The following is a 13,404-nucleotide window of genomic DNA, read 5'->3' on the forward strand; positions in this document are numbered from 1 at the left end:
CTCGTTTCCTCGTCTCGCTGCGAGTTGCTGGTACGAGACTGAGCTGGTCTAAGCCAAACGACCATGCAGTGTATCCTACAAACCCTCTATCAGAAGCCCAAAGCGTCTAGCAACCCGAAAACAGACTCGTCAAACCTTCTCCTCCTCAACCTCGTCGCTCGACATCCTCCCCTCCGCCACTCTCCCCTCCTCTCTCCGCGCACTGCCCATCTCCTCCGCGACATCCTCATCGTCTGCTCGTCGCGGCCCGTCCGGATTCGCTCCAGCCTTCCCCCGCGCCGCCAACCGCTGGTCCCGCAGCTGGAGGTACCGCGCCGCCAGCGTGAGGACAACCATGATGGGCGCGAGAACGATGAGCGAGACCTACAGTACGGTCAACACCACGTTTGGGGTCAGGCTTCAGAGCGAAGGAGAGAGGAGAGGAAGTGGGAGGGACGGACCATTCCTCTGCGCCAGTACGGCGCATGGTCCGCTGGGAAGAAGACGATACTCCACCTTTCCCCGCCCATACAACCACCGCATCAGCTCACCATCCTCCTCAGAAGAGACAACCGAGACGCACCAAGCGTTGAAGGCGTTCGAAAACATGTTCATGCTCGCCAACACGATCCCGCGCTCTTGCTCGTCGTCGCGCGTCAGGTCGTTCGCCCAGGAGAAGTTGGATGCTTGGCCGGCGTAGGAAATGCCGGCAATGTAGAAGGCGAAGAAGACGGCTGTGCGAGGGGAACGAGGGAGTGTCAGGTCAGGTTCGAGTCCGCGCGAGGGGACGAGGGATGCGAGCGCACCGCCTGTACCGATCCGATCCTGCGCGAGTATCAAAGCCGCCGCGACAACCATGACCGCAGCGATAACCAAATTAACCTGATACCGCTTCTTCGTGTAATCCGTCCACACCGCCGTCGTCAAGAGCGCAACGATCGAGACGGCTGTCGCGCCGTTTGGGTAGTAGTTGAAGTTGGAGATGGTCCAGGAGTGTAAGCCCGCGGCGGTTTGCTGTTTCATCCAGATGGCCATGAGGGCGTTCGAGCCGATGGATTCGAGTTCGCCGCCGACGATCCTGCAGAGGAGCGGAAAAATCCGTCAGTGCTCGTCTGTCCGAACGCGAGTCCACATCCACAACAGCGAGAGAGAGACGCGGCTTTAGTCGACGAGTTGCGACGAAGACGCGCGCGCACCAGATCATCGACATCAACCACCACCTCCACTTGCCCAGAACCCTCCTCACAACCGTCCTATCGAGCTTTGTTTCTGGTCGAGGCGGGAGGCGGGAGAGGGCGAGCTGCCGTTCGGAGGCGGAGAAGACGAGTGAGCGGTTGCGTGAGGGGGTGTCGGGGAAGAAGAGGTAGCCGTAGAGGCCGATCTGGCGATGCGTAGGGCGAGTGATTGGGCGAGCGAGGTGAGTGAGGTCGATCGAGTGAAAGAAGGTCAAGCGAGCGAGGATACGCAAGAGCAGGACGTCAGCTTGATCCGCCGCACACTGACGTCGCACGAACGCACCGGCACCGTGATGACTCCACAGATGATGAACAACCACCTGAACCCGGGCAATCCATGCAAGCCGTTCATGGTCTTGTAGATCCGGGCTTGCAAGATTCCCGAGAAGAGGGTTGCGATCTGTGCCGAGGCGGAGAAGATGGCTGCGCGCTTGCAGAGCTCTTCTTCGAGGTACCACGAGCCCATCACGTAGTGTGCGCCGACGAACGTCGAGGATTCGGCGATGCCCTGCGACAAACGCCGTTAGCTTCCTCGCGCGATGAGGAGGGAGTAGCTCGTGTCCGCTTACCTGGAAGAACCGGATCACGCAGAGATGACTCGTGCTCTTGGCGGCGGCGGTGACCATCGTCAAGCCTCCCCATGTGACAGTGTTGAGCGGGAAGAGGATGCGGGCGGGCACGAGTTGGAGGAGGAGGTTCTGCGGGAGCATGCCGATCGTGTAGCCGACGGTGAAGCAGGTGTTGACCTGCATAACAGACGTCCAAGGTCAGCGAATGCGTCAACCGGGAAACGGTCACGAAGGGCGCACCTTGTTCAGGTCGTTCCCTTTCATTCCGAGCGCCTCCTTCATGCCCGATACGTAGGCGTTCGAGCTGAAGGAGCCATGTTCAGAAACATTCACCTTTACAACGCGAAAGGAGTTCGGACGAACAGGTTTGCCCGGTCGAGGTACTGTTGCGAAGCAAGGGTCAGTAAGGAGTCGCTTCTTCGGGGGCAGGTTCGCCGTACGTTCGAGAAGTACATCAGGCAGATGAACGAGAGGATGTACCAGTCGATCTTGACGAGGAGCTGCGAAGTTAAGAGTGGGTTAGCCTCGAGGCGTCGAGGTGAAAGAGGACGAGTCGCACCTTGCGCTCCGCCTTGGTCGCTGGGGGTACGCCCTGCAGTTGCGAGGGTCAGCACGCCCACTCAACAGCCCGTCTCGATCCTTTACGCACCCATGCGACCTCGCGAATCTTTCCCCAAAACCCCATGTTGCGCCGTGTGCGAGTGCGCCGGGATACAAGCGAGTCGCAGAGGGCTATGCGAAGGAGGTCGTCGTCACCCAGCGCGCGTTGACTCCCCTCGCCCGCTCGTACGACTCGTCTAACCGGCGCTGAGTGAATGCCGGACGGCCGTGGGTCGAGCGGGTCGCGTGCAGACGAGGCGCGGATCGTTCGACTTGTCGTGGCTTGTTTGTGTGTGTGTGAGCAACTTCAGAGCAGCATCACTCCAGCCAGTCCAGTCAAAGCGACCACAGTTCTCGGACGACAGACGGAGCGCGATGAAGTTGCTCGCCGAGGTGGAGCGCCTCCTTGGACCACGCTGAGTGTTCTGCTGCAATGGCTCTGACGGCTGAGCAGCTCGAAGCAGTCAAGCGAGCATCACACGAGGTTCTGGATGACTGCCTTGCCTTCCTCGCGCGACTTTGCCAGCTGGACACAACGTGAGTGCAGCGCCAGCACGACAACTTCTATCGCGGGACTCGCCGGAGCTTTGAGCTGACGGGGACTACACGGCAGGAACCCGCCTGGAGTCAACTACCGCGAGTGCGCGACCCTTATCGCTTCACACCTCGACTCGCTCGGTTACGAGACGGAACTCCTCCTCGTCGATTCAGCCGACCTGCCCGCTCTCGCTCCGCATGCCGAAGGACACGAGCGAGTCAACGTTATCGGCCGAAGGAAGAGCGAGGCGAAGGAGCCGACGCTCGTCGAGGTTGCGGGAAAGACGAGGGAGAAGACGCTGCACTTCGACGGCCACTTTGACGTCGTTCCGATCGGCGGTGAACTCTTCCTCTCGCTTGCATCCAAGCGACGAGACTGAACCTGCGCTCGCAGACGCCTCGACTTGGGTTCACCCACCTTTCGGCGCCGAAATCGTCGAGGTCGAAGGCGGAAGGGCGATGGTTGCGCGGGGCGTCAGCGACATGAAGTGCGTGGACCCCACTTTTCTCCTAGCAGCCAACAAAGCCTGAGTCAGCACTCTCGGTGCTCAGAGGAGGGATCGCAGCAGCAATCTGGGCAGTCGAAGCCGTGAAGCGCGCGGGACTCAAGCTTCGCGGGACGGTCGAGCATTCTGGCGTGGTAGACGAGGAGAGTACAGGCATCAGAAACGCTGGAGCAGGCTGGCTTGTTGAGCAGGGTCACGTCTCGCCTGAGAAGGTCGACGGAGTCGTCATCACGGAACCTCTGAACGTTGAGGTGAGCTCAGCTTGTCGCGTGAGCATGCTGCAGAGTATCGCAACTAATCTGCGATGCCTCTCAGAACGTCTGCCTGGGTCATCGAGGCGCGTTGTGGGCGACTATCGTTTTTCACGGTGTGCGTCTGGGTTGCGGGCCCTTGCTCCCTTTCTTGCTGACGTTCTTCTTGTTTCAGGTCGCTTCTCACGGTGCAACTCCCCAAGTACGTTCACTCTGGCCGCCTCTCTCCGTCTCGCTTGTTTACTCACGCTTCTCGTCTTGCGCAGCGCGGCGTCAACGCCCTCACACACGCCGCTACGTTCGTCTTTCCGCTGCTTCAGCTTGGCGCCCTCCTTGCATTGAGCTGAGCCCTTGCCAAACAGCTTCATCGTCCGCGCGCAGGAAAAGATCGTCCCGCACCTGTCCACTCTCCTCGACACCCGCGTAATCCCCTCCGAAGCGCGCACCGCCTCACTCACATTCACCGTCCTCAACGCCGGCAAAGGTCAAAACTCTGTACCGGACCTCGCGACGCTCAAATGCGATCGAAGGCTCGTACCCGGCGAGACTTTGGACGAGGCGAGGAGGCAGATTCATGAGGTTTTGGAGGAGTGTCAGGCGCAGATGGGTGGACCGGAGGTGTTTAGGTATGACTACAAGGAGGACTACAGTACGGAGCCGGTGTGGGTGGATGAAGAGCTGGAGCTGTGTCGGATTTGGGCGGACTCGGTCGAGCGGGTGGTCGGTCAGAAGGCGGGAATCGTGTGCAGCCCAGGCTCAGAGTGCGTCAAGTTCAGCTGGGGCGTAAGCCTCGCAATTGCTGATCTCCGCCCGTTCGCAGCGACCAACGCTTCTTCGTTCGAGGCGGGATCCCCCGAACAATTGTCTACGGTCCCGGCAGTGTGTCCCGCTCTTTACTCCAGCCTTCTTGCTGCACGCAAGAGCCGAGTTGACGCAAGTGTTGCGCAGACATCAAGCAAGTCCACAACCACGACGAGCATCTCCTCCTCGACGACTTGCGGAAGGCAATCGAGGTGATGGCGCTAGGAGCGTGCGAGTTCCTCGGCGTCGAGTAGACATCTTGGTCTGTATAGAGCATGCAAGTAGCGCCCTGAGCAGTATCAGCCGGCAACCGCGAGGGTGCAGGTCTCCGAGCGAGCTTTGGAAGAGAAGCGATCCTTGGGAGTTGATCCCGGTTCCGAAGAGCGCCGAGCGTGTGACCCAGCGAGGAAGCTAACCGAAACACAGGAAGATAGCCGGGCATGTGCAAGCGCCTTGAAGAGGATCGAGATGTTGACCTTGCCCCATCCGACGCCTCCCTGGAGCGAGTACATGCGCGTGACCTGCGAAGAGTGTGCGAGGGTTTTCTGGAGGGGCAAGTCGACGATGCCGAGAATCGGATCGTGCTCGCGGAGGCGGGCATCGCGGACGACGATCCGAAGCGAAGTCTTGGTGTAGTCGCGGACGAACAACTCCGTTCCGGCTTCGTAAAACGGGAAGGTAGTATATTGCTTGACCCTCGTGCTTTTTCACGTGACGAGGAGCGCGTCAGTGCGGGAGACGGAGCAGCGGAAGTAGTCGAGGAGGAGGAGGAAGCCTCCCGGCCCTTCCCGCCGCAAGTTTTGCTGCGAAAGCGTCGGAACGGTCACGCACCGGTATCACAGGTCATCATTGACCACAATCTGCGAGGCATGGCGTTAGGAGACGTTGGTACGAGAAGCGGGAGGAGAAGGGAGACGCACCTCCAGGTTGCCGTTCTCCTCCGACGCTTCGTCCGTGTCCGGGCTAGCCCAAAGCCAACACCATTCCTCACCTTTTGAACGATGCTGAATCCTCCCAGCGGTGATGGACAAAGCAGCTTCCGGCTTCATCAGTTACGAGGCGAAGAGGTCGAGTGAGGAGGGTGAAGGAGCTTCGAAGCGTCGCGCTCGGTTCGAAGCGGTCATGCGCACAGCGAATAGCACATCGCATCGCCGCGGCCCTTCCCAGCGGATGTAGCCAGGCAAGCGAACGGTGGAAAGCCAAACCTCCTCCTCGTCCCGGCTCTTCGTCAACATCCACCGCTCACACGCTCGAACGGACAAGCTGGCTCAGCAGATCACACAGGCGGACTGGGCTGCCAAGTACCAGGAGGCGCAGGTACGTCCAGCTCGCCCTCCTGTCCCTCGTCTCCCCACCTCACCCGGGTTCCCTCTCAGACGACCGGCACCCGCGCAACAAAGCTCGAGCTCGCCGGCTCGTACGATGCAGCCTTCTCAGCCTACATCAGCGCAGCGCAAACCTATCTCTTCCTCATACGGCATACGAGCGACGGCGAGACGAAGCAGAAGTTGAGGGCGGTCTCGAGCAGGTTGGTAGAGCGGGCTGAGCGGATCAAGCAGGCGCGGAAGAGCGAGGTCAGGCCCGTGCAGCGGGATGTCCTGGCGCTTGGTGCGTTGTGCAGTCTTGCGGATGCGGAGTCGGGCTGATATAGCTTCTTCGCGACAGAGGAACAGGACGCTGTGCTCGAGAAGGGCTCACTCGTGAACGGCTTACAGCTGGCTAGATGGAAGGCGGACGAGGGACTGTCGGCGTACGATTCGCTGCCTTTCCTCACACTGCTTTCGCGGCTGACGAGACTTCATGCAGACTGCCGCAACCGCCTCTCGCACCAGCTCAGCAGGCTCAAGGCTGTACCTATCGACGAGCCACCGACATCTTGCCGGATTCAAATCTGTTGGACGAGCGAATACGAGGACAGGACATTGTGCAGGACAACATCACCGACTGTTCCGTTGTCGCTGCTCTCATCGTCGCGGGTGAACATCAGGCCAGGTTTGGCTCGAAGGTGCGCCGGTACACCAATTTCAGTACGCTCAGTAGCTGACGCTTGCTCACCAGCTCGCCCTCTCCTGCCTTTACCCTCAAGATGCGACCGGCTTACCTGTCGAATCGCCTAATGGGATGTACCGCGCGCGCCTTCTCGTCAACGGTGTCTGGCGCTCTGTGAGTACCTTCTCCCATCTCGAGATGTTACGCTGACTGGTGCTCCTATAGATCCGTAAGTTTCCTCGACCTGCCAGATCGACCTTCCCAGCCTCATCTTCTTCTGCGACGCAGCAATCGACGACAAGCTGCCGGTGACAGCGGATGGCCGACCGAGCTTCGCGTGTACTCGCCAACGCGACCAGCTCTGGCCGGCTCTCGTCGAGAAAGCGGTCCGTCTTGCTTCGCCTCCCGCGCTGCCCTGTCGCTAACTCTTCGCTCGCAGTACCTGACCGTGATGGGCGGCTACGACTTTGCTGGATCGTGAGTACTCTTCGCGTGGCTTCGCCCTCCTCCACCTCTAATCCCTTGCGATGTCCAGCAACTCGGCAAACGATCTCTAGTGCGTGTCCCTCCTACGACTGCTATTGCGCAAGCTCACCTCTGTCCGCAGCGCACTATCTGGCTGGATACCCGAGTACATCTCCTTACAGTGAGCTACCGCGTCAACCTCGAAGGGATGGCCACTCACCCATTGCCGCCCGCAGATCGTCCTTTCGAAGCGAGAAGACCTGGATACGGCTTCGCGACGGCTTCCAGGCTGGTAAGTCGCGCTTGACGCCGCGAGACGTATGCTGACTGGTCACTCCACAGGCAAGTGCGTCCTGACGGTCGGCACGGGCAAGACGACGGACGCCGCGCTCGTCAAAGCTGGACTCGTTCCTTCGCACAACTACGCCGTGATCGGTGCCCGCCTCTTCGTTCCTCTCACGCGTCTTGGAGCTGATAGGATGCCCGACAGACGTTCGCGAAGAAGCTGGCAGACGTGTGCTCGTCCTCGTGAATCCCTGGCGGTCGACCGAACCAGCGGAGACGACAGAACCCGACAGCTGGACCGCCGGTCTCCGCAGAGCGCTCTTGGACTCGGATGGTGCGTCGCGTCCACGTCCACCGATGAACGCCTCGCATGCGCTCACGCAGCTGCTCGCAGGGCCCGCTACGCTCGTCGTCGACTGGGACGCGCTGTCCGCACACTTCGCCTCGCTGCATGTCAACTGGGACCCTAGCGCCTTCGCAGCGTCATGCACGGCCCATGTGTGCGTACCGCAGCACTTCTTGCCGGCCTTCGCTGACCTCGCCTCGATAGCTCCGCTCCGCCTGCGTCCTCTACTTCAACGTCGACGAGACCAGGTGCGCGACGAGGAGACTCTTCGCCTGCTCAGGGACTGATTCGGCTACCCGTAGCCTATCGACACGCTGTCTGCCTGCGACTCAACGTGGGATCCGGCGCCCGCGCCTCATCCGAAATCTGGCTTCTCGCGGCTCGGCACACCTCTAATCCGTTCGAAAAGGGAGAGTGCATGGGCATTACTGTTTCGCGATCCCTAGGCGGATCTCCAGGAGACGCGAATTTGAGGCTGGACGACGCGGTGCGTCGGTCGTTTCTTTCCGTTGAGTGCCTCGCTAATCTCTCTCTGGCAGTCGTCACTGTCGGACAATCTTTACGACCTGGTGCGTCTTGATCAGCACGCTCGAGTAACGTCGCTGACGAGCTCCCGTGAGCAGTACCGCTTCCTTCCTGAGTCTGGCGCTGATACCTACGATCTCGTCGTCACGCACGAAGGCTCCGCCGCCGACTTCGCCGTCACCTTGCGCGCTTATAGCAACGACAGGGTCAACTTTGTTGCCGGTCCACCACCTCTGCCGTATGCCCGCGAGGTGAGCATGGCATCGCCCCTCTCGCTCGAACCGTCGCTCACGCTGCCTTTGCAGATTCGCGGCGGGTGGACGACGTCTACTGCCGGCGGTAACCACACGTGCTACACGTTCCTCAATAACCCGCAGTACAGCCTCAAGCTGTCGCCGCCGCCTGGCTCGTCGACCCGGACTGCCGAGCTACACGTCGTCGCAGAGACGGACAAGGACTCGCCAATCAATGCGAGAGTGGTATTTGGAAAGGGCGAACGGATAGACCGGTACGCATTGCCAGTGCAGGACAGCCGGATACGGGCTGACCGACTTCGAAACATGCAGGATGGAAGACCGAGACCTGCTCGCGGGAGATGCGAGTTATAGCTATGGCAGATCTTCCTGCTCTAGCGCTCGCGCTACGGGTGCGTACAGTGCTCGCTGTCCTTCTCATCAGGCTGACCCCGAGAGCGTGCAGCCGGCTCGTACACTCTCGTCGTCTCGTCTTTCCAGCCGCAACATCTCGCCGACTTTTCCGTCTCCGTCAAGTCAAACTTCATCGTCGAGCTCTCGCCTATCCCGCCGGAAGGCGCGGGAATGTATGCTCGGCAAGCGAAGGGCTGCTGGACACCCGGCGCGGACGGAGGCTCGAAGGATGTCCTGCGCAACCCGAGGTTCACGCTGCGACTTGAGACGACTACCAACGTCAAGTGCGCCAGCATGGCGGCTTCGCGTTGTCCCGCGCTGACGTTTCGTCCGAACAGGATCCGCTTGCAGACGCCGACTGAGCCGAAGCTCGTCTCGCTATTCGTCTACTCGGTGGGTTCTGACGGCGAGCCTGACAAGCTTGTAGCTACGTCGGGATCGTACGCCGACTATCCTTGCGGCGTCGTCACGCCGCTCTTCAGACTGGATCCGCGAGAACACGGTGCGCCCGCCGTTCCCGCCCTCCAGACCGTTCGTTCACACTTTCGTGTGGCCGATGCCTGCAGGTTACATCGTCATTCCTTCTACCTACCAAGCGGCCGTGCATGTACCGTTTCAGCTGTTGTTGTATGCCGATGCACCCGTCTGTTTCACGGCCGCCTCTCGCTAGTCCTTGCAAAGCATTCTTAGAGCGACTGCTTTCTCTCTGACATCTCGCGAATGCCGAGTCTGCGAGACTCTTCCGCATTTGCAAGCGCATCAGTCCTCGGCGACATACAATCCTTCCGCCTCACCCTCTCCGACTCTCCGCTTCTTTCGCCGCTCCTTCCTCTCGCCCTTGTTCTTCCGCTTCTCCTCCTTGCGCCTCGTCACCTCTGCACGCGGGTTGAGCGGCGCAGACGTCTTGAGGTGCTTGATCGTAGTGGGCTGGTAGAGCGACTTGGCGGGCGAGGCGGAAGATACGGGGTGCAAGAGATGGGGTACGAGCCAGGGCGCGGAGAGAGTGGTGAGTGACGGCGTCGACGAGAGAAGGGCGAAAAGCGAAGCGGCGGACGGCAGCAGAGACTGTTTCGACAATGCTCGTCAGCAGGCGCGATTGACAGGGCAGAGGGGAGCAGGACGCACCGAAAGACCAATCGCAGCAACCCTTCGCAAGCCCAGCTTGTCCGCTAGCCGTCTCTCGGCACCGACGTCAAGCGGGACAAGCAGCACCTTCCGCATCTCTGGCCTCTTCCCCTGACGCTGCTCGTCATCTTCCACGACCATCGCCTCTTTTGCCGGATCAGAGGAGGCGTGAACCGAGTCGAGCGCCTCCTGAATACCGTTCGCGGCAGCGACCATGGTAGGGAGATGGGCGACCAGCGAGGGAGGGTTGATGTCGGGCCGGCAAACGAAGACGAGGTCGATGAGAGGAACTGTCGGTCGAGCGAGACTGGAGCGCGCTTCGTCGAGGACGAGTGAGGCAGACACGGTGGGCTGGGAAGGCTGAGTGGGAAGAAGGGCGGAAGAGGCGGGACCGGCCGAAGCTGCGCTCTGCGTCTCGCGATTCGGCGATCTGGTCGAGCTCGAGTCGCCGGGCGAACTTCGCAGTCTCCGCATCTCCGAGTTGACCAGCAGCCGCCATTCGCCCTCCGCCCTTCCTTTCATGAGATAGTCCGGCTTCACCTCCTTCTCAGCAACTCGTCGTCCTCCCGCATTGCCGACAAAAGCGTACGCCGGATGATCTCTCAAAGTCGGCGGTGCTGCGAGACGCCTGTCGCTCGAGGGCAGCGCCGAGGGAACCGTCTTTTCTCCGCCGTCCTTCTCCGCCTTCGACTTGTGCCGCCTCTGGCGTCCGCGAATCGCCGACTCGTCTGCCTCGACGGCGCCGTCGCGATTTCTGGAGGACGAAGGCGGCGCGGCGGAGTCGTCGCCGAGTTCCCACCGTTCCCAGCGCATGCGAGATTCGAGAGCGCGAGTGACTTCGTTGATGCCGATGACGAGGTTGTCGAGAAAAGGAGCAGCGGAGTCGGACATCACCGCGGACGAAGTCGAGGTGGAGGGGGACGCGTGAGTTGTCGAGATCGGGATGGTATAGGTTGAGGAGGAGCGAGTCGTAAGGTCGTGCGTCTCGCGAAACGGCGCGCCCTCGTCCTTTCTCGCCTCTACGCCCGTCACCGTCGCACCTGCGCGCACCTTGCCCTTTCCTTTCGCCTTTCCCTTCCCTTTGACCGCTTTTAAGTTGTTCTTCCGCCTCATATGCCCGTCCAACCTCCACTCCGCTATGCCCTTGCCATTCTCACTCTTCGCCGAGTCAAGCAGAGCCAGCAGCTCATCGAGAATTGCCTGGCGAACGGGAGCCGGGAGGGGAGGCCTGATTGAGCGAGGGAAAAGTCGTCAATTCGCGACAGCCTGGCGCCGTTGAACAACCGGACTGACCATTGCACCGCCAGCGGATTGACAAGCACAGGCTTGTATACCGTCTTGCGCTGTGGGTCTGCCGGATCATGCCTCGAGCGAGCGCGGATTGATGAAGCGGTGTGGGCGGAACGAGCTGGGTTGGCGCCTGTTCCAGCCTGTGCAGGGGCCATAGCACACCAGCAGAACACTTTCTAGCTAGTCCAGCCTGACCAGCAAGCGGATCGCGGCGAGTTGTCGCTTCGTGAGCTCGCCAACCCTCTCTTGCTCCGAGCCACCACACTCGAGTCGCTTAAAATGGCTGCTGAACCTGCTAGGAACGCCGATACTGCTATAACGGGGACGCCGAGCGAAGCGCCAAAGCTCCCGCGCAAGCGCTTCGTCGGACGCTCCTCGACCGCCTCTCCTCGCCCCTCGACCTCTTCGGCGACGCCTGTCGTCGCTGCGTCCGTCCTGCAGCAGCAGCAGGAGGTCGACCCACTTCTTCAAGCAGCGATCAAGCACCTCCTCCCCTCCAACTACAACTTCGAGATCCCCAAGTCGGTCGCCCAGATCCGCAAGAATGGAGCGAAACGGGTTGCGCTGCAGATGCCAGAGGGTCTCGCCATGTATGGATGTGCCCTCGTCGACATCATCGAGCGCTTCGCCGAGTGCGAGTGCGTCATTATGGGCGACGTGACCTACGGCGCGTGCTGCATCGACGACTACACCGCTCGCGCTCTCGGTTGCGACATGATGATCCACTACGGCCACTCTTGCTTAGGTGCGTTGCGCTCGATCACCTGGAGTGCGTCCCCTGCTGACAGGCCGTCTCGCAGTCCCGGTCGACACGACGACGATCAAGACCCTTTACGTCTTTGTCGAGATCTCCGTCGACCGTCCTCACCTCGCAGCGACCGTCCGCCTCAACTTCCCGCACTGCATCCCGTCTCGCTCGCTCCCCGATTCTGGATCAGCCAAGGGCAAAGGCCCGGAACTGGAGATTGCGATCGAGGCACCCTCCTCGTCCGGCTGTTCGGCCGCAGATTGCGGGTCATGCGGCTGCGCGAAGAGCTCGTCCGCTCCCGCACCACCTGCGACGAACGAGAAGAAGGCGGACGGCGTGACGAAGCTGGCTGTGGTCGGCACGATTCAGTTCGTCGCTGCTGTGCAGGGTCTCAAGGCGGACCTTGAGGCGGAGGAGGCGGCGCAGGTGGAACGGCTGGCGATTGAGGCGGCGCCCTCATCGGACGATGAAGCAAAGGCGGCGCAGGCTGAGCAGCCGAAGAAGGACCGGTTTGAGATCGTTGTGCCGCAGGTCAAGCCGCTCAGTCCTGGCGAGATTCTCGGTTGCACGGCGCCGCGGCTGGCAAGCGATATCGATGCTCTGCTGTGAGCTTTCCTGCCATCTTCACTCGGAGCGACTGGCTGATCTGATGCGGTTCCCACAGCTACGTCGGAGACGGCCGCTTCCACCTCGAGTCGATCATGATTGCCAACCCTACCGTCCCGGCCTTCCGCTACGACCCGTACACGAAGCGACTTACCCGCGAGCTGTATGACCACGAGGAGATGAGGCGGGTGCGCGGACAGGCGGTCGCGCAAGCAAGGGAGAGTCTGGTGGAGAACGGGAAGCAGCAGGCGGAGGACGAAAAGGAGGCTTGGGCAGTTGTGCTGGGCACGCTTGGTCGGCAAGGGAACCTGCGAGTGCTGAAGGTGCGCTACAAAGACTGACTTGACTGCCGAGCACTTGATTGACCCTTGGCACTCGCAGTCGGTCACCCGGCATCTCGAAGGCCCCCCCTCTTCCGCCTCGACCGCCCTCGTTCCCTCCTCTCCTTCTTCACTCTCTTCTTCGACGCCGTTCGTCCCCATCCTCCTCTCCGAACTCTCGCCCGCCAAGCTCTCCCTTTTGCGCGGAGTCTCGACTTTCGTCCAAACCTCCTGTCCTCGACTTTCGATCGACTGGGGCTACGCCTTCCCCCGCCCGCTCCTCTCGTCGTACGAAGCCTCCGTCGCGCTAGGCGCACAAGGCGCGCGAGGCTGGAAGCACATGGGTCTTGACGATGTTCCTGCGCCGCGACGGGCAGAGCTGGAGAATGGCAGGAAGGGCGACGAGGACTACCCGATGGACTTTTATGCGGATGGGAGCTTGGGCGAGTGGACGCCCAGGTTCGGGATGGGCGTGCGGAGGGCAGGAGGCGAGAAAGGCCGACCGGTTTCAAGGAGGAAGAGGGAGCAGCAGGCGCCGCCGCAGGCGGTTCCCGTCGCGTAGCACTGGCGCTGATGCAAT

General features: G+C 61.1%; 6 protein-coding genes across 6 annotated transcripts; 3 read left to right on the forward strand and 3 right to left on the reverse strand.

The window, feature by feature from the left end:
- Positions 1-129: 129 nt before the first annotated feature.
- On the reverse strand, positions 130-2,468 carry RHTO_04753 (MFS transporter, pantothenate transporter; the record flags this gene model as incomplete). Its single annotated transcript, XM_016418417.1, has 12 exons — positions 130-363; positions 441-495; positions 563-713; positions 786-1,057; positions 1,176-1,360; positions 1,498-1,722; positions 1,784-1,960; positions 2,024-2,087; positions 2,147-2,166; positions 2,224-2,283; positions 2,343-2,375; positions 2,433-2,468. The coding sequence occupies 12 exons, from the start codon at positions 2,466-2,468 to the stop codon at positions 130-132; spliced, it is 1,512 nt and encodes a 503-aa protein (XP_016275693.1).
- A 348-nt stretch (positions 2,469-2,816) lies between these two features.
- RHTO_04754 (succinyl-diaminopimelate desuccinylase) lies at positions 2,817-4,732 on the forward strand (the record flags this gene model as incomplete). Its single annotated transcript, XM_016418418.1, has 10 exons — positions 2,817-2,920; positions 2,997-3,259; positions 3,315-3,408; positions 3,473-3,677; positions 3,742-3,795; positions 3,853-3,879; positions 3,944-3,975; positions 4,040-4,438; positions 4,498-4,556; positions 4,626-4,732. 10 exons carry the CDS (start codon positions 2,817-2,819, stop codon positions 4,730-4,732), a joined length of 1,344 nt encoding a protein of 447 aa, XP_016275694.1.
- A 45-nt stretch (positions 4,733-4,777) lies between these two features.
- RHTO_04755 (C2 domain protein) lies at positions 4,778-5,328 on the reverse strand (the record flags this gene model as incomplete). The annotated part of the gene is made up of 2 exons (XM_016418419.1): positions 4,778-5,139; positions 5,310-5,328. 2 exons carry the CDS (start codon positions 5,326-5,328, stop codon positions 4,778-4,780), a joined length of 381 nt encoding a protein of 126 aa, XP_016275695.1.
- Positions 5,329-5,501: 173 nt separating this feature from the next.
- Positions 5,502-9,405, forward strand: RHTO_04756 (calcium-dependent cysteine-type endopeptidase; the record flags this gene model as incomplete). Its single annotated transcript, XM_016418420.1, has 23 exons — positions 5,502-5,550; positions 5,659-5,795; positions 5,855-6,086; positions 6,144-6,228; positions 6,285-6,483; positions 6,537-6,641; positions 6,719-6,853; positions 6,907-6,944; positions 7,003-7,023; positions 7,075-7,113; positions 7,169-7,224; positions 7,275-7,367; positions 7,423-7,551; positions 7,612-7,717; positions 7,768-7,811; positions 7,866-8,050; positions 8,103-8,132; positions 8,187-8,339; positions 8,394-8,596; positions 8,655-8,734; positions 8,788-9,019; positions 9,074-9,237; positions 9,302-9,405. The coding sequence occupies 23 exons, from the start codon at positions 5,502-5,504 to the stop codon at positions 9,403-9,405; spliced, it is 2,619 nt and encodes an 872-aa protein (XP_016275696.1).
- An 89-nt stretch (positions 9,406-9,494) lies between these two features.
- Positions 9,495-11,305, reverse strand: RHTO_04757 (uncharacterized protein; the record flags this gene model as incomplete). Its single annotated transcript, XM_016418421.1, has 3 exons — positions 9,495-9,800; positions 9,861-11,088; positions 11,154-11,305. 3 exons carry the CDS (start codon positions 11,303-11,305, stop codon positions 9,495-9,497), a joined length of 1,686 nt encoding a protein of 561 aa, XP_016275697.1.
- A 124-nt stretch (positions 11,306-11,429) lies between these two features.
- On the forward strand, positions 11,430-13,386 carry RHTO_04758 (diphthamide synthesis protein; the record flags this gene model as incomplete). Its single annotated transcript, XM_016418422.1, has 4 exons — positions 11,430-11,895; positions 11,951-12,503; positions 12,563-12,827; positions 12,886-13,386. 4 exons carry the CDS (start codon positions 11,430-11,432, stop codon positions 13,384-13,386), a joined length of 1,785 nt encoding a protein of 594 aa, XP_016275698.1.
- Positions 13,387-13,404: the final 18 nt, after the last annotated feature.

Source organism: Rhodotorula toruloides (genome assembly GCF_000320785.1).
Source record: "Rhodotorula toruloides NP11 unplaced genomic scaffold Scaffold3, whole genome shotgun sequence".
Taxonomy (NCBI): domain Eukaryota; kingdom Fungi; phylum Basidiomycota; class Microbotryomycetes; order Sporidiobolales; family Sporidiobolaceae; genus Rhodotorula; species Rhodotorula toruloides.